General features: G+C 38.8%; 2 protein-coding genes across 4 annotated transcripts; one reads left to right on the top strand and one right to left on the bottom strand.

Annotated features, from left to right (window-relative positions):
* Nucleotides 1-177: 177 nt before the first annotated feature.
* Nucleotides 178-13402, top strand: LOC143209577 (uncharacterized). Of its 3 annotated transcripts, none has more exons than XM_076425401.1 (7): nt 834-968; nt 2089-2116; nt 4289-4402; nt 6804-6899; nt 7634-8558; nt 11726-12155; nt 12636-13402. In XM_076425401.1, the coding sequence occupies exons 1-7, from the start codon at nt 849-851 to the stop codon at nt 12867-12869; spliced, it is 1947 nt and encodes a 648-aa protein (XP_076281516.1). In that variant the 5' UTR covers nt 834-848; the 3' UTR covers nt 12870-13402. The 3 variants fall into 3 exon arrangements, with proteins under 3 accessions (XP_076281517.1, XP_076281516.1, XP_076281515.1); XM_076425400.1 differs by having other exon boundaries at nt 834-1058; XM_076425402.1 differs by lacking the exons at nt 834-968; nt 2089-2116 and adding an exon at nt 178-376.
* Nucleotides 13087-18395, bottom strand: LOC143209575 (DNA mismatch repair protein MutL). Its single transcript, XM_076425390.1, has 7 exons — nt 17398-18395; nt 17076-17339; nt 16850-17011; nt 15152-16187; nt 14734-14837; nt 14489-14612; nt 13087-14395 (listed from the first exon to the last, which is right to left on the bottom strand). The coding sequence occupies exons 1-7, from the start codon at nt 17458-17460 to the stop codon at nt 14046-14048; spliced, it is 2103 nt and encodes a 700-aa protein (XP_076281505.1). The 5' UTR covers nt 17461-18395; the 3' UTR covers nt 13087-14045.
* Nucleotides 18396-18436: the final 41 nt, after the last annotated feature.

Below are 18436 nucleotides of genomic sequence, written 5' to 3'. Positions count from 1 at the left end.
CTGTTTTCTCGTGCCTGCGCGAGAAAATTTGGGCACAATCGAAGCACTGAAGGGGCCTGGCACGCTGTGCATCTGGCATCCCTGCTCGACGATCGCTATCGCGTCGAAGATCAATGCAAGGAGAAAGGCCTCAGACTGACGTTGCTATATCGAACGGAGTTGAAGCGCGTGTAGGAGTGAGCGTTTCCGGTTAGAAGCGTTTCAGTAACCGGCCAGCCATTGAACAGTCAGCATTGATCTTCGTGGAGATCCTACATCGCGTACAATCTGACAAGTGAGTCAACCAAAGGATACAGCTCGAATCAAGAAAACGCATAAGCACGCAACATGCGTCACAAGCTGCTGCTATTCACGGTGTTCGCGCTGATTTTGTTTGGTAAGTGGAAATCGAGTCAAAAATTATCTTTCCTTCTCGTAAACGATCCGCTCTGTGCGGGCGTTCGTATCTCCAATTTCCGACGATCGATTCGCGCGATCTACACTAATTATCTGTGGATCTATATCAGGCATCCGTCGCTTGTAATAAAAGAAGTTCGAGTCGACTCGCTGCTAGACGTGGAAACTTTCTTAAAAGAGAAATCCCCAACGGGATCGAGACTCGCTAAAATAAATCGACAAATCCTGTTTACACCGTATCAATGTTCCGCGTTGCTGGATACTTTAGTTTGTCCTATAATAAGAGTTTCGATGAGAAATTACTGATATATCACGGGCATGTGTAAATCGACCTTAATCGGTTTACAACGCGGAATTGCATCAAATAGTTCGTAACGAGAGTAGCGAAGGGAAAATTGCTCTCCGGTACTCGGACACCAACACGCGTGTGATTATTCACTTGTCTACGGTTAATGGGACTTGAGAAGCTGTGGTGTGTATGTCGCAGAAGCGACTCGCCGGTTCTAGAAAGTCGCGGCCATGTGGATGACATTGAGCTCCTAATGAATTTAAAGCGGTTCTCTGGAAACGCGGTATATGTACTGTTCCACAATAGTGCTTCGTCGGCAGAATTCATCGCGATGACGTGTTCTATGACTAACTCTCCACGAAATCGTGCCCGAGTAAACAAATACACAAAGCCGTATCGTGATGGATACTCCTAGACACGATTTTCGAGATTTCACGGTCTTACATTGCGGACTATTTTACATTACTGTATAAAAATAGCAAGAGTCTATCCCAATTTTGACATTTCCCATGGATGCATCTTTTACAATCGCAATTTAAAAATGTTAGAATCCGTTATTTTCACGGGTCCTGTAAACCACAGACTTCTGTCATTAAAACGAGTGAAAAATTACAGTGGGTGTACAAAGTATTCGTTCACCTTTTAGAAACTAACAACTTTTTCATAATTATACCAAACGACCTGATTTTTTATAAGCAATTAGAAGCATTAGTGTACGAAATGATATGTGTTGGAACATCTGCAAAATTAAGTCGAGTGTTGAAGGATACTAAGAGTGTCCCGGAATATTTTAACGGTCCTCGGGTCTTTGTCATTGACTCAGGTCAGAAGTGGAAGGTTACATGCAGAAATAAAAAAGGCATTTTTCAAAACTTTTTTATTTGGACCCTTAATGAAAATTTAAAATATATATGTTTTGTAAATCTATGTTGGTTATACACATGCTGAAAATTTCATCGAAATCGGTTGGCGCAGGAAAAAACGACACGCATCGAAATATGTACGATTCTGTGGACTTTAAGAAATTGATCATAAGTCGTGTAAAACTACGATTTTCACCATTTTTAACCGCTTGTAGCTCGTGTGTATGTTAATCGATTTCGATGCGATTTTCAGCATGTGTATAACTAACATAGATCTACAAAACATATATTTTAAATTTTCATTGAGGGCCCAAATAAGAAAGTTTTAAAAAATCTCTCTTTTTTTATTTTTGCATGTAACCTTGTAAATTATAATTTTTGGAAAATCTTTTTTGCATATCATTTCGTAAACCAATGCTTCTAATTGATTATAAAATATCAGGTCGTTTGGTACAATTATAAAAAGGTTATTAGTTTTTAAAAGGTGTACGAATACTTTGTACACCCACTGTATGTATTTCGAAATATTATTAAGCGAAGACACCGTTCCAAAAGAATTTTCTGTCAGGTAAAATTTTCAAAGTGAATTTGCTTTATCGGTAACGTCAACTCTTTGTCCTTGGGAATTTTTCTCGGAGCAGTATTTGTTCATTTAGTATTCACGGAAAATCGAAGCTCTACTTAAATGGGTTCTGGCATGAAGTTTTTAGATCTTGTCAGTACCGTCGTTCGAGTTTCTAACTGGATTTGCGAAGGATTATATAAAGTAGGCGTAAATCGCGTTTTAAATGGTCTGGGTTATTACGCTTCACTCAGCCAGCTGTTCATACTTAAGTATAATTACTAGACTGCGGATCTTCATGCGAAATAAAAATTGTCTGCATCGATTGCAAGAAATATGAACTAAATTGATTGTTATTTCTTCCCATAATGATGGTAACAGACGAGAAATCATGTATTGACATCTTCAATTTTGAAAATTCTTCAACATTTTCGAATTATATCTACCCAATTTTGCTGTAAATGCATAAAGATCCGCAGTGTCTGGTAATTACGTTGATTTTACATGAAGCTTGTACTGATTGTGAGTCGCGATAACCCGTTATAGTTTGACGCTGCGGGAAAAAATGGTTTATGCAACGTAATCTCCGTAACGTTCAAGCTAGAAAGAAGCTAAATGGCTTTCAATCATGGCGATAATTCGGAGAAATAGTTCGCTCCCCACTTCTATGTGCAGTATAACATTTTTAGAAGTAAACAGCTTTATCTAATCGTTCGATTGAAAGGTTTGGTACGGCAAATGTAATTTCTTGCCTATACTAAAATGTTTACGACTGTCCGTCATTAAAAACTACGTTTAAATAAATCCGGTCCGTTGTCCACCACCGTTGGATCTCGGAGCGGAAAAGCAAATCCTGTAGAGAATATAACGCATTATTATATAAAAGTGAAATCGTAGAGGCTGTTGCTTTTCGAACCAGTAATAGTATAACATAGACGGGCCTTGATGTCGTCATTGTAGTGTTATATGAAAAACTGAGGCGGTAGACTCGTTCCCAGGATTGCAAGGGTGTGGGATTCGCGTTCTCATTTCTCGATAATACAAAAATGGCAGTTTTCAGTAGTCAAAAACGCTAGATATAAGATCGATCTAAGGCGCTATCGCCCTCAAAAGTCCTATTTTTTCAGTTGAGAGACGTAATTTGCATTATTCGGAAGCATACAACTGCGCATGTAGCTACGATAATGCAAATTACGCATCTCAAACGAAAAAATAGGACTTTTGAAGGCGATAGCGCTCTATCGATCTCTATTGATCTTAGCGGATCGATCTTTTATCTAGCGTGTTTGACTACTGAAAAACCCCATTTTTGTATTATCTAGAAATGGGAACGCGAATCCCACACCCTTGCAATCCTGGAAAAAGGAGTCTGCTCCCTTAAAACACCTAGAAATCGTTTTTCGACTAAAATGGTGGGCTTGGTACACGTTGGTACGGCCATTGAAGATACTTATATTTGACTAGCTATAGAAAGCCGAGACCTAGGGTCAACAATGCACAGGAATAATAAAAAGATATCGCTATTTCCATCAGTTCGAGGACTGCGCGGATGGAGAACACGCTAGATGGAGATAACCGCGTTACCAGTATATCATTATTTTATTTAGCAGATTGTTAGAGATGGTTAGGACTCGGTATCACGATCAATCATGGAATGATCGGCGAGCCGAACGATCAGTGGGCAGAAGATTATGAAATATTTGCCGCGTGACTCGCAATTCCCGCGGTCTCGCGCTCTCCCGATCGCGAAAATCTCGCGTGTTCGTACTTATATGTGTACACGGTGTATAAAAAGTAATGGTCATCCGTTCTACGGGCAAATCTTCCTTTTGCAGGAAGTTTCCTTTTCAAATATTCACCGATCCAGAGGCCTAGATTCACCCCTAGGACAGATGACCAGTACTTTTTATACACCTTGTATGTACGTTCGTGTGCAACCACGGAGGGGCATTATCGTGGATTTCTTTGAAACGCATCGTGCAGTTCGCCGTTGATTATCGGGCGAATACGTAATCGTGGAAACGATTGCGTTCGGTGATACCATTCGTTTTACGGTTTGCTGGTTCTAGCGATCGGTAATTCCGTTCGCACGCGGATTCACCTCGCGTTTGAAAAATTGCTGCTTTGAAATATTCTGCAGAGCGAATCTTTAATTTGCGACGCTTTGTATGTTTTCAGCGAACGTTCTAGCCGGTAAATCGAGCAGGGGGCGAACAAGAACTTCCTCTGGATCATCATGGTCATCAAGAAGGACGTACTCTCCGTCCTCCACCAAGACCCGAACTCCTCAAAGTAATTAACGATTTTCTAACCACCTTGGACATTGACACGGTTTCCTCGTCCCGTTTGCTGCTATCTTTCACGCTTTTAACTTTAACATTAAACCTACCACGGTCGAATTGCCGGTTTTCTATTTCGCAGTTAGTGAAATTATAAATACGTTTCAATAAGAAGTGACTGAAATGATTTCTTCATTTCAGCACATATTGTAATAAAAACCATAAAAAGTTTAAGCAAATTCAATCTATCCACTTTCGATTTTGTATACAGTGACTCTCACTAGTATTCGGACACTGTTAAAAAGACGATAACTGTTTTAATATTGGACCATACGATTTTTGAACTTTTTTCAGAGGCAAGAACAATTGGTTTGCTACACAACGTGAACAAAAAAAGTTTTGGCAAAAATTGCAAGTTCTCGGAATTGCAGGGAAAATACTAAAAGTTGTATTTTGCAACTTTTTCATGTAGTCTTATATGGAAAATTTAGAAAACACGTTTCGTAAATCTGTATCACTTAGAGACATATTCTGCAAAATTTCATCAAAATCGGTTGACATCGCAATGAATTACAAATGTTTAAAGATGATAAAAATTACAGTGTTTCACGATCTTCGGCCTCCAACTGCAATAAATTTAAGTATTCTCACATCTTTCAATGTCTGCCGTTTTTTCCCGAATCCACCGATTTCGATGAAACTTTCACAGTGCATATAATCGACATAGATCTACAAAACGTATTGTTTAAATTTTCAATATTGGCCCATATAAAAAAGTTGTACAATGCAACTTCTAGTTTTTTTCTCGAGAATTCCAACCAATAGCAATTTTTGAAAAAATCTCTTCACATTGAATAGTGAACTAATTGGTCTAACTTCTCAAAAAAGTTCAAATCGTATAGTCCAATATTAAAAGAGTCATTATTTTTTTAGAGCGTTCAAATATTAATGGGAGTCACTATTTTGTGCGTGGTAGGTTTTTAGTGTTTAGTCGGTTGTAATCATCGCGTGCCCACAGCTCGGACGCGATTGCATCGCACAGCGGGCTCGATTGTCGATCGATCATCCGATATTGAGTTTCTCGATTGACCCAGACCAGTAGGTCGAGTCCTCGTGTCGGACAGCGAATTGTCTTGCTTGTTACAATTTTTTAATCGATTTACCGCGTTCGCAGTCCTGTCTCCCATATATGGGTCACAAAGAACGGTGAACATTTAAACTCATTAACCCTTTGCAGTCGGAGCTATTTTAACTTGAAAATTAAACATTCCTTCTGACCTAGAATAATTCCATCGTATGACTTTTTTCATATACTGAAATTTGTAGTAATTGATTGGATACTAGATACAAACATATTTAATAATGTAAATAATGTTATGAATGATGGTACAGTAATTTTTAGGGATGAATCTGAGTCACCCCTTGACTGCTAAGGGTTAATTAAGTAGCAACAGGAGGCAACGTAGCACAGTGGTCTGGAGACCGTTTTCGTGGCCAAAATTCAATTTTTCAACTTTAATACATTGAAAAATTTTTTTTCCCTATAAAGTAACCCTTCAAAGCTCCCAAATCCAAAATATTATTCATTTTAGATAATTCTGTGATGAGATACAGCGTTCTAAAGACGAAGTCAGAAAATTCGAAGTAAAATAAAACGTTTTAGATTTCAATCACCGAATATCAGAAAATAGATTTTAATTATGATTTTATATATGTTAGTAAGCGGATTTCAAATATTTAATCCATTTTTAAGCATTGTTTAGTCCGTACACGAATAGCGTAAATTAATAGCATTTCAAACTTTGAAAACAATTATACAAAAACGCTTAAGACCGCTAAACATCGGACTTGTTTTATATGAAAGCTTGAACATTTACTAAGAAGATCATGTAAATTTTAACTGCAATCTCCCGCAATCTTGAACTATAAACGGTTTTTAACAAATACGGGACCGCGGTTATTCGACGCCTGGTTACGTAGTTCCACTTGAATCTTGCATAGCAGCTTGGAATTACGATATATGTATATGTTTTTTCTGCGCCAGTCAGATTCCCCGAAAACCTCTCATTACTAGATTTCGTATGATTCCTATGAAGAATTCCATTTTAGCTACTTTTCCGCAATTTCTACACCATAGTATGCATTGTGAGAATTGTTAACAAGATTTTTCAAATATTTCCGATGATCTGACAAAAAAATGTCACCTCAATGTTTTAAATATTAACATATATTTTTTACTTCATAATATTCTAACTGGTATCAAGACGAATCCAACGACCTATAATAATATAACATTAAACCTTGAAATAACGCTACAATATTTTTGGCCACAAAAAGCGAGCTACCAGACCACTGTGCGTAGTTCAGAAACTAGCGAATACATGAATACATTAACGAATGATCGACAACTTCAGGTGCACCCAAACCTTCTGTCAAACCTTCTGCCCCTGTGAATGAGCACGCCTCCAAAACAAGTGCGTCGAACCAGCAGTCGTCGTACCAGCCTTCAGGTATTGTATTCAATTGTATTGCATTGTTCAACGTGAATTTTACGTTCCGATAGACTGTACAGGCCAACGTGAAACTCCAAGGTTTAAATTGCACCAACTCGTGCTTGTTACAAATATTTAAAGTCTACCTGTCCAATGAATGAACACTGAAGCTGCATGTCTGTTGAAATTAGTATTCGCAAATTATTATTTAATTTCCTAATGATTCTAAATATGTAAATTCAATATTGTCATTCTAAGACTAGAATCATTTCGACGAACTGCGCCGCGAACCGCGCATTTCGACGAACATTTCGACGAATGGCGATCGGAACGGATTTGTGCTATTTCCAGATTTTCTTGCGGAACAACTTATGGGAGCTGCAGCGGCGTATACTACACAAAGAAATACAGAAAATGTTGGCAGTTTATTGAGTTGAAATGTTCAGGTCTGTACGAAGCATTTTAAGGACATCAGATTCGAGATTAAATGACTTGAATTTTTGGAGCTGCCGCTGCAGCTCCCATAGTTGTTCCGCAAGAAAATCTGGAAATAGCACAAATCCGTTCCGATCGCCATTCGTCGAAATGTTCGTCGAAATGCTCTGGTCTGTGCGAGGCCTTATGAAGCAATACGAGTTGGTTTCAACAAATGTTTCCTTGCATTCCATAAAATGGCGCGTGCCATAAATGCATAAAGATCTTCTGGCTACTAATGATAAATACCTAGCGGCTAAATGGATGATCGTTTGCAGGTGGATACCCGCGCCAGCCACCCTCGAACCCTAACTACCCTGCTGGTCAAGCGTACCCGAGTCAAGGAGGGTACAACGCTCCAGCGGGCGCTGGTTACAACGCTCCAGCGGGCGCTGGTTACAACGCTCCAGTTGGTCATGGTTACAACGCTCCAGTCGGCCATGGTTACAACGCTCCTGTGGGCTCTGGTTACAACGCTCCAGTGGGTCACGGTTACAACGCTCCTGTGGGCCACGGTTATGGCGCTCCTGCGGGCCATGGTTACGGCGCTCCTGTGGGCCATGGTTACGGAGCTCCTGTGGGTGGTGTCGGACAGCCGTCCTACGGATCTGCGTTCGGTTCAGCACCTTCGCCTCAGCAGACAATCCTGCTGCAACAATCCTCGAAGCCAGGAATCGGGCAGCTGGCAAAGGAAGCATTCGTCTTCGCTGGAGTCAGCGCCGGCGTAAACGCTGCGGTGAATAGATTGATACCCGGAGGAATCTACGGCACCAGAGGAAGCAGCGAGGGCTCCCACAGTGGTGGTGCTGCTGGACAACCCGTCTCGAACACCCAAATCACTTACAACAATTACTATAACGGGACCGCGCAAGTTCCCGGAGAAGCGGCTGCTCCAGGTGCTGCTCCAGGTGCTGCTCCTGCTGCTGCACCTGCAGGCCAACCCGCACAACCTGCTGCCGACGCTCCACAGACTCAACAAAACAACCCCGGAACCAACAACTCCCCACCCGCGAACTCCAACTCTCAGGAATCCAGTCAGAACAACCCTAATCCGCTAGGATTCGTCACCTCGAACGACGACCTCAAAAAACTGACCGAGAGCTTGTATCAGAAGGAGAAGGACAACAACGCTTTCTCGCAGATCACTATGAATCTGCAGGGACAGAAGACGGACGAGAGCACCGCAGATTCTGCGTCCGAACCGTATGTATCGAGATGTTCGAATAACCTGGCTTTCCCGACCCTAGTAGCATTTACGGTTAGCGTTTCGTTGGGCCTACGTTGGCGGTAAGCGTTGGGCAACCGTTAGAGATGTCGCTCTTTTTTGCAGTTGGGCCAACGTTTAGCCAACGCTGCGCTAACGTCGGACCAACGGTAATACCCAACGTAGGGTCAACGATCGCGCACACGTAGGGCCAACAATCATACCCAACGTAGGGCCTACATTACTATAATACGAAAAGCCAACAAAAGGATTCTTTCTATATATATATATATATAGGGTCAATTAATTATACATATATATATATATAAATAAATAAATATATATACATATATGTATGTGTGTGTGTATTATAAGAGTATTTTATTCTTACATTCATATTACATATTACAATGGTACATTAGATACATATTTCTCACATACAACGAACAAACTACATATATTTACACTAATTTACTGTATCAATGAAAAATTTTAATATTTGGCGTAGCTGCATCCATGGCTGATGTTCTATCGAACGATGGTGCATCAGGAAAATCTGAAAAATGACATAAAAGTTAATCTTACAACAAGAAAAGCAAAAGGAAACAAAATTTTTAATTGCTATTAAACGCATGCATATGACTTACTAATACAATGTTGTTCGTCATTATCATACTCATCATTGTCATAAACAATTTTTCAAATTTTCCTATTTCTTCTCGATTCTCCCCGCTCTCCTTCCCACTTAGTTGCCACTTCTGACACACTTTCAGCCTGCCTACACTTCTCACGGGCTTTAGTCAAATCATCTGGAAAGAATATTGCGTTTATACTCTTGCCAATAGTGCATTACATATATTGTGATCGCAGCATATAAAAATCACTTATCTTATATAATCAATAAATATATCTCTACATGTTAACCATTCTGTGCGTACAACGTTGATGCCTCCACTACTGTCGTATGTTGAATTGAATTCCATCACTTTGTACATTATCAAAAGTTGAAACAAAGCACGCGACACAAAGAACGATTACTTCGACAGAAAGAACGATCACTTCGACAGTTCGACACAGCACAGAAGAATGAAATAGTGAATAACGATGACGAGATCGGCGCAACATCTTGAACGACGAGTAAATGCTCGTTCGTTGTGAAGAATCGTCTATGCGATCGTTGTGACGTGTCTACCCACTCCACTCGCAGGCGCGAGAAAACAGTAACGTCTCATGCGGACACAGTAATGTCCGCGTCTCTTTCTTTCCTATACGCTCTTCTTCGTTGAATTCGAAACTTTCATCGTCGATTAAACCACTACATATTGACCAAATTATATCGTGTTTGGTATCATTTTAATCAGAAAAATGCCAGAAATGAATTAGTGAAAGTCCCACAAACGCCTAATGGAAAATGAACAATTCCATCATTGCCATTACATACATTGTAAGAACTCGCGGACCTTTAAATTGTGCCGGCGACGGCGACACGTTTCGGTCACGCGATCCGTATTTCACTCTGTCCTTCTCTATGTTCGGCTCTCTATTGAAGTCTCGCTCGACGCGGTCGGCGTGTATCTAGACGCAGTCATAAATCAAAAATAGCTTCCCTATTCGGTCGTTGTGAACTCAAACCCCCGGACTTTTCACAACGAACGAGCATTTACTGTACAATGAAGTGTTTCAGCAATGCTACTAGCGTCGCTGACTGTAACGCTGGAGGACCCAAGTTCAAATCCATGCATATTATTTTATTCTTTTTTTCAACTACAAACCCATTTTTACTATATTACTACAAACTTAAAGAAATAAATAAATTCCAAGACTGCACACAATAAAACTTTGGTGTATCAACCATCGCACAAAAATAACAAATTATGAGAGTATATTCATAAATATATGAAAAAAAATCAATTTGGAATATACAGGGCGTTTACCTACAGGTGGGAGAAAATTTAAGGGTGGTTCTCGACGATAATATAAGACGAAAATGAAGAATAAAAAAAATTGCGATTTCGGTTTCGTTATTTAGTTATTAACAATTAAAAATCCGCCTAAAATGCTGCAACACTTCTAACAAAAGTGTACGTTGCGTGCGTCACACAGGCGCGCGACAGTCTCGTATCAAGTGACAAACGCATGCATACCTTGGTTCTCATTTGGGGCCCCAGCGAGGTGAAAATGTTTAATGACGTACATTTTTGTTAGAAGTGTTGCAGCATTTTAGGCGGATATTTAATTGTTAATAACTAAATAACGAAGCCGAAATCGCAATTTTTTTTATTCTTCGTTTTCGTCTTATATTATCGTCGAGAACCACCCCTTAAATTTTCTCCCCCCTGTAGGTAAACACCCTGTATATAAATATATATGACCAATTATAAATATATATATGTTATAACATGCTTTTAATTGCAGCAACATTTCTGGTGTCTGTTAGACGAAATATGTAAATGTTGGCAGATTTTCGTTAGGCCAATGTAGTATAATCGTTGTAAATTCCACGTTACTTAACAGACTATAATATCTGTAGGCCCAACATTAGGTATTCGTTGGCAAGTTGTCATCATTTTATCGTCGTTGGCCCTACGTTGGGTATTCGTCGGCAGATTGACATAATTTTTCGTCGTTGGCCCTACGTTGGGGATTTGTCGGCAAAACCACTAATCATGCCCCATCATTCCCCAACAAACTCCCAACCGTTGGCCACCGTTGGCCAACCGTAAATGCTACTAGGGGAGGCTTTAGCTGCTGATAGAAATGTAACGTATTATCTACCGACGATTATTTCATAAGTTTTGGAAGTCTATGGCCTATGGCTAAGGATTTTTGAATAGATCCTTCAACAAACTTCAATCATACACCAACAATTCGTCCCCAATATGGTAATTTATTTATTTATCCCCAATAACCTGACTTAGTTTGCGACTACTGTGTAAAAGAACATTTTTAAGCTTCCATTTGGGTGCAGAAAAATTGTTGAAGAACCTATTAACCCTTTGCACTCGAAGCTTTTAGGACTTCGGAACTCGGACGTTCCGAAATTGCTTCGAATTATAGTACAGTCATTTTTCGTAGTGCCTCAGAAGGTTTGATAGGCTGTCGGTAGATAAAGTGTTAACACATTCAAGCAGAAGGGTAGCAACACTGGTGATCGTGTCTGTTTCAGATTGTTGGACGTGAAAGCCGAGGCCTACGATCTCCCGACCGTGAAGGCAGTGATAGCCCTGCTCGATAACTACGAGCTGGATGTCAAAACGAAAGAGACTGTCACCTCTGAAGAGCGCCGCGAGGAATCTGAACTTCTCGACAAAATCGCGGACACCGACATCATCAAGTCTACCATGAAGTTCCTGGCAGACAAAGGATACATTCCGGACGATGAGTACGAGTTCAAGGACTCCATGAAGCGCATCTGGTTCTCTCAGTTCAAGAGGATCGACGGAGACGCGTCCAGTTCCGGTTTCGAAACCGTGTTTCTGGCGGAACAGTTCGACACGGATATCCTTGGACTGCACAATTGGATCTACTATGCCAAGCAGGAGGCTGCGAACAAGCTGAACTATCTTGGATACCTGAAGGAAGCCAAGCTAGGCGATGTAAGTTGTCTACTATCTTTTAATCCTTGCTCGAGTCTTGGTGTATTCTGACGCAGAGTATCAAAATCGTTATTTAATTACTGGACAGCGGATCTTTATGCAAAATAAAAATTATCTACCTGAACTGAAATAAACTGAAGCGATATAGAAATTTATTTTCTTTGTTAATATGTTTACTTGATTGAAAATAAATTTCATTTTCGTCATGAAGGCATAATATGTCTTCTAACGCTGTCTATTAATTAGACACAGTTTCTAGCGATTAAATGAAATGAATGGCTGAAGAATTTCTACAAGAAGTACCGCCAAAAGTGTGTTTTAAAATATTGGCAAATATCTTTAACTATAAAATTGTAAAAATGGTCCGCCGTTCGAGTGTTAATCGTTAAACATGTACGAAGTCCACTGACGGGTTCGTGTTCCTATTTGTAAGCTCATAGCTCGAGGATACTTTGTACTATAAATTAATAATGATTGCAGAAGGGAGCGATCGTGAAGCTGCGCTCGAGCCTGAACGGAATAGTGCAACCAGTGAGCACAGTATTCGTCGGCACGTCACCCGAATTGGAGTTCGCAATGTACACGATGTGCTTCTTCACCCGACCGAACAACCCTTGCCCGGTTTCACTCGGAGGAAAGGAGTTCACTATCTACGTGAGCAGAATCAACTACTTCGGGAAAGACATTTTGATTTCCGCGTATCCTGATATTTAGTTTACCCCTTTGAAATGGAATACTATGCATTAATTAAGTATATATATAACATATGTATGTATCTGTTAGATTGAGTGCATACATTATGGCTTTTGTAAAATAGTGTGCATATTAGATGTCTGCTATGTTCTAATGCGAGGGTGATGTAAGTGTTTCTATGTGATCGAGTTTCTGAAACGGAATGTGTAAAAGGCATGCTTGGAAATGTTCGAACAACTTTCTATGAAAAGAAGTATGTAATAGTAGTGTGTAAAGCATACTTGAGTGGTTTTCTTGCCCCATTTTTCGGACTCGGTGAGCTCCAGTATGGGCACTATGGATGGCCTCCCATGAGCGCAACGCGTCGGTGTTTTTGTCTTTCGCAACAGCGTCAGCAGCCAGTTGCATTCTTGCAGCGTTAGCGGATCCCCAAATTTGACAGCTCCTAAAATACTCCGTCGTTAGGTGATAGTAAATACGAAGCTCCATACGAACAAATGAGATTATTCTTGTACCGATATTTCCTACTAAAAAATATACTCTTTAAGTATTTACGTTTTCTATGCTGTGTACTTTACTCTGACCATATTCTACGATTCTATAACTTTTCTTTTTTGATAAGCTACAAAACCCCTATGAAATTATAAGCAACATGCAAATTGCTGTGCATGCTAACATTACAAGACTAACTTAGAATTTAGGGTTGACAATAAGGTGGAACATTTCTGAATTCAACTCTAAAGGTGCAAACAGTGAGATTCGAGGAATTTATGGATATACAGGATGACAAGAAATGACGGAGTTAATCATATCTTATTATAATTCTGTCAAATTGACGAATTTTGAAAAACCAAATAATAACAACCATAACATGGACCTTTAGTATTCATATATTTAAGAAGTTTCGAAATGGCCACCCTTTGCGCCGATACAGAGGCTCAAACTTGTCTTGAAATTTTCGGAAATGGGCCGCAGCTCTTCTGGCGTCATTCGCCAAACTTCTTAAATATATGAATACTGAAGGTCTATGTTATGGTTGTTATCATTTAGTTTATCAAAATTCGTCGATTCGACAGAATTGTAATAAGAAATGTTTAACTCCGTTATTTCTTGTCACCCTGCGTAAAGTAAAGGGCAAAATGCACCTATCGTATAGGGTGGAAAGTGGCAAATAACTTAAGTTAAGTAACCCAGAGCTTACGCACCGTGGCAAGCTTCCGCCGCAATTGCATTGTGAATGGTGACCGGCAGATCGATCGATTCCTGGCACCTATTGTTTTGAAATTTTCCTAGCATTTCGTTCAAGAGATTTTGTACGCTCAACTGCAGCTTGACGTCGTCGTAGCGGCATTTGTATTTCTTTAAACATTCTGGCACCGTGCGCACCACTATTTTGTTGTCATTTGTGATACTGAAACCTATTCCGAATCTTCTCAATTGCTTTCGATGTTTTAGAAGCAAACCACACTCTTCTGCGGGTAACTGTATAATAATGGGCTCTTGCAGTTTGATGGAGATCAGCTGGTTTCTAGATTGCGTCTTGTATACTGTAAATTAACACGCTATTGTTAGTACGAGGTCTCCCAGCTAACTCGATGGTCTGAAGCATCTTGCTTTGTCTTAGATGTCTTTATATTTACCGTGGAGCAAAGTCTCGTATCTTATTCTCTCGTGAATGGCATGCTGGTCCATCAACAGCAGCACTTTTTTATCATCCCGAACTGCTAATCCTACTATCAACTCGTTGTTCATCTGACCCAATATCTGAAAATGATATTACTTGGTAGTACAAGGGCACGTCTTTAAAATAATTAACACTAGATTCACGGGGCCAGTCAAAATTACGGGTTCTAATATTTTCCATTTACGATTATTGAGATTGTACTTTTACGAATTGTAGAAGGTCCTTCTTCAGCTTGAACTCGTGAAATCGTTGACTAGATTTGCATGGGCGTACATCTATTTCCTGGTGCAGCAATACATCTGAAACTGAAAGCATTTCAACTAATAATTGAGCAAACTATGTATCTTAACACATTACCGACCGGTGATTGTTGCATAATTTTGAAAAATCTATGGATAAACATTTTTTAACGGAACCTTCAATAGCAACAGCAATTTTCACTGTGAACTAACAAGTCATCCTCAATAATCTAATAGTTTCATTTAAGATTGCAATGTAAAAGAAAATGTCTATATTTTCTTTGGTACAGCACAATTATTGAGAATCCTATTAATAGGCTTCCGGTAGGTAAAGTGTTAATATAAACAGCAGTTACTGTGCAATTCAGATTTCAATTTACTGGTCAAATCGCTTCCATTCCATTCTTTCAGGACGTCGGTTCTCGTCAATTTCGTGTTGCCTCGTAAAAGTTTGTGCAATTTCTTTGGCAAGAAATCAAAGCGTTTATAAAATTGCACAGAGCCATCGAATTTCGTCGGTTCGTTCAACCTGTTTGATTTATTGTCGGGATAGGTCCAGTTGGACCACTCGGAAAGCGTCAATGCGATAGAACCAGGAGTAAACTTTTGAACATGGATTCCTTGACTCATTGTTATTTGACTTTGATTAATTTCGCACAGTGCTTTACTTTGTCCATTATCGTTATCGATATTTAGTGCATCGGAATAATACAGAGAATTCTGTGCATCGATCGTGGTTCCACGAAGGGATGGAACTATAATCTCCGTGGTTTCTTCTTGGACAATATGGCAGACTGAGCGCGGTATGCAATTTTTCTGGGGGAGTAGTTTGCAAGAAGTCGGCGTTCTTTCAAACAATGTAGCACCATTTTCGCCGTTTATACAACTGTATATCAAATGTTTAGGCTTTCTAACATTCTTCGCGAGACTATTAGAAAGAGGCATGGTATTGTTGAGAAATATATTCAGTATTTCATTTTGGATACCAAGGAATAAATTCTGTACAGAAGGCAAAATCAAGGTCCTCTTCTTGTTCTCCATAGTGAAAATGTACTCTCCGCACGAGATGAACAACAAAATAAAGACAGACTTCCTATTTGGTATTTGATGATGCGTTGCTTTAGCAAAACACCTTAATCTACTAACAAAGGCAGCTGAGATCATACGGATAATCAATGGACAATGGACAGGTCTGTTATTGAGGAAGATAGACTGCAGAGCATTTGATTTTGTGTTAGCTAGTCCAATGAATGCGCAGAACTTCACACGAGTTTCGCTCGTGTTTCGTATGTACCACAGATTATCCAATGATACTTGCCTACCATGTAGTTGTTGAAAAATTTCTATGGGTTCATGGGGCTTGGTGATTGCCATGATAACCCTCTGTCGTTGGTCATCTCTAATCGAGAATGATACCTGCACAAAAATATGAAGCATTTGAAGCAGATCACTTGTTGAATGATAAACATACAGTGACTCCCATTAATATTCGGACGCTCTAACGCGCGACCCGACATTCTTATTTCTTGCGGAATTTCGAATCCAAGGACACCTCGCAACCCTAACTCTTGGCCACCCCGGGGCGGGGTCAGGGGGTCCCCGACAGAACAGAAAATAATAACTAATAAACAATAATAAATAATAAGTAATAAATAAATAATAACTAATAAATAAATAATAAGTAATAAATAATAACCAATAAATAAATAATAAGTAATAAATAATAACTAATAAATAAATAATAAGTAATAAGTAATGACTAATAAATAAAATAAGATAAAAAAGAAATAACATGCGATCGGAATTTTCGAGAAGCTAGAATTTCGCAAGGTAAATTCGTCAAGCTCGAAAATTGTAGACCCTCAGCAAAGAAGTTTCACTTCGAAAGTTGCAAAATACAACTTTTAGTATTTTGTCACGTTGTATAGTAAACTAATTGTTCTAACTCCTCAAAAAAGTTCAAATTGTATGGTCCAACATCAAAAAAGTTATCGTCTTTTTAAGAGTGTCCGAATATTAGTGGGAGTCAGTGTATTAATGATAGAAAATTCCTTGCTATGAATGATGTTAATTTTTACGTGAGGATTAACTATGGCAATGTTTCCAACGATGAAGTACATCAACGGTACGTTCCACTTGTGAAATGTTAATTCGCGAAATCCGTATATGCTCACTGTCGTTCCACAGGATGGTCTTTTTTGAATTTCGACAATTTCTGGCGGGTGGCCCACTCTGAACACCTGGGAATATAAGAAGAATTTGAATATGCATTCAACGAGCGTAATGATTACAATATAATCATACCTTCATATATGTTCTAGAGGAATCTCGATGTCTGGAACTGATTATCATAACGTCGGACAGTCTACGGATACTTGCAAGCGTTTGCTTCCTGGTGTTGCAAATGTCTTGCACATTCCAACGAACGCTGCAATCATTATAATCTGCCAAAGCTGTCAATCTGTCTCTCGCGATTCCTGCACCGTTATCTACCACTACAATTTTCCGTTTCTCCGCGTGAAGCCTTATTGCGATCGCCGTTGTCTCGGCGTTTAACGAATTCATTACCTGAAGAATTCGAAACCAGAATAATCATTGTAATTACTTACAAATTTGATTCGCTTACCAATTCTAGTACACATTCTGGAAGATCGGTCACGTTCGACGCAGCAATTATTGAGGTTGTCATCTTTATCAACTTATTATTAATCTTTTTCGATATGCTCCTTACCGAGTTCGATCATAGACTATCCGTAACCAATCGCGCGTCTTGTTTCAAATCAGTAAATAGGCTGTCGCCTTGTAGATTACCGATCGTCGGTAAAGAAGATTTAACTTCCAAATGACTCATTATTTAATTGATTAATTTTTATGATCAAATTTACAATCTTTTCAATCGACGATCGAAGGTTTGCTTAGATCGTCTAGATCAAACAAGGCACGCGTTTTCATTAATATTTGTTTGTAAATATCGTCAACTATAGTTATTATGTTAAATATATGTATATATATATATATATATATACAGTACCGGCCAAAGGTAGGGATCACTTGCTGATTTTTGTAAAAATAGAATATATTGATAAATTTTGAAATGATCCATCGTTATAATATCGAATATTAACTAGTTGTATAATATTTCTTAACAGATTTCAGCATTTCCTTATGTCCATAATGTTCTTCTATAGTTTATATACCCAGTGTAAAAAAACAATGTTTGATTGCATTTTTCTAAAGGGACATCTTTGGCAACTTCTACAAGAAGCATGGAGAAATATCAATTAGAAACATTCGAAAAACTACTTGCCGGGATAGACTGAATATGTCAGGTTGTTATTAAAAATAAAGGCGGTTTTTTAATTAAAGAGCAATTTGAAGAAAAATACGCATTTCTCGATGAAAAAAATAATACAAAATGTAAAGCATACCGCCCGTAAGTTTTTTGACAAGTTAATCTTCCTTGGTTGTTCTAAAGACATTCAGTTTTTCTTATAAACCTTCTGTTTCTCTGAATTTATAAATTATATATAATAATATATTTACTAATAATTATATTATTATTAATAATAATTATCATATAATAATAGCAATAAAATATGTTACTTATATGTTACATATTAATGCTCAAATAATTCTTTCAACAATTATATCGAATATTTTCAATG

The sequence above is a fragment of the Lasioglossum baleicum genome, chromosome 6 (genome assembly GCF_051020765.1).
Source record: "Lasioglossum baleicum chromosome 6, iyLasBale1, whole genome shotgun sequence".
Lineage (NCBI taxonomy): Eukaryota > Metazoa > Arthropoda > Insecta > Hymenoptera > Halictidae > Lasioglossum > Lasioglossum baleicum.
The sequence above is the reverse complement of the archived record's forward strand: the minus strand, read 5'-3'. Positions and strand labels throughout refer to the sequence as shown.

Coding starts and splice junctions, on each gene's coding strand:
- LOC143209577 (XM_076425400.1), top strand. CDS start 849: ATGGGACTTGAGAAGCTGTGGTGTGTATGTCGCAGAAGCGACTCGCCG. Junction 4,403..6,803: donor CAAGACCCGAACTCCTCAAA/GTAATTAACGAT, acceptor CGACAACTTCAG/GTGCACCCAAACCTTCTGTC. Junction 12,156..12,635: donor AGGAAGCCAAGCTAGGCGAT/GTAAGTTGTCTA, acceptor TAATGATTGCAG/AAGGGAGCGATCGTGAAGCT.
- LOC143209575 (XM_076425390.1), bottom strand. CDS start 17,460: ATGACAACCTCAATAATTGCTGCGTCGAACGTGACCGATCTTCCAGAA. Junction 17,340..17,397: donor CAGAATGTGTACTAGAATTG/GTAAGCGAATCA, acceptor CGAATTCTTCAG/GTAATGAATTCGTTAAACGC. Junction 14,396..14,488: donor ATACGAGACTTTGCTCCACG/GTAAATATAAAG, acceptor GTTAATTTACAG/TATACAAGACGCAATCTAGA.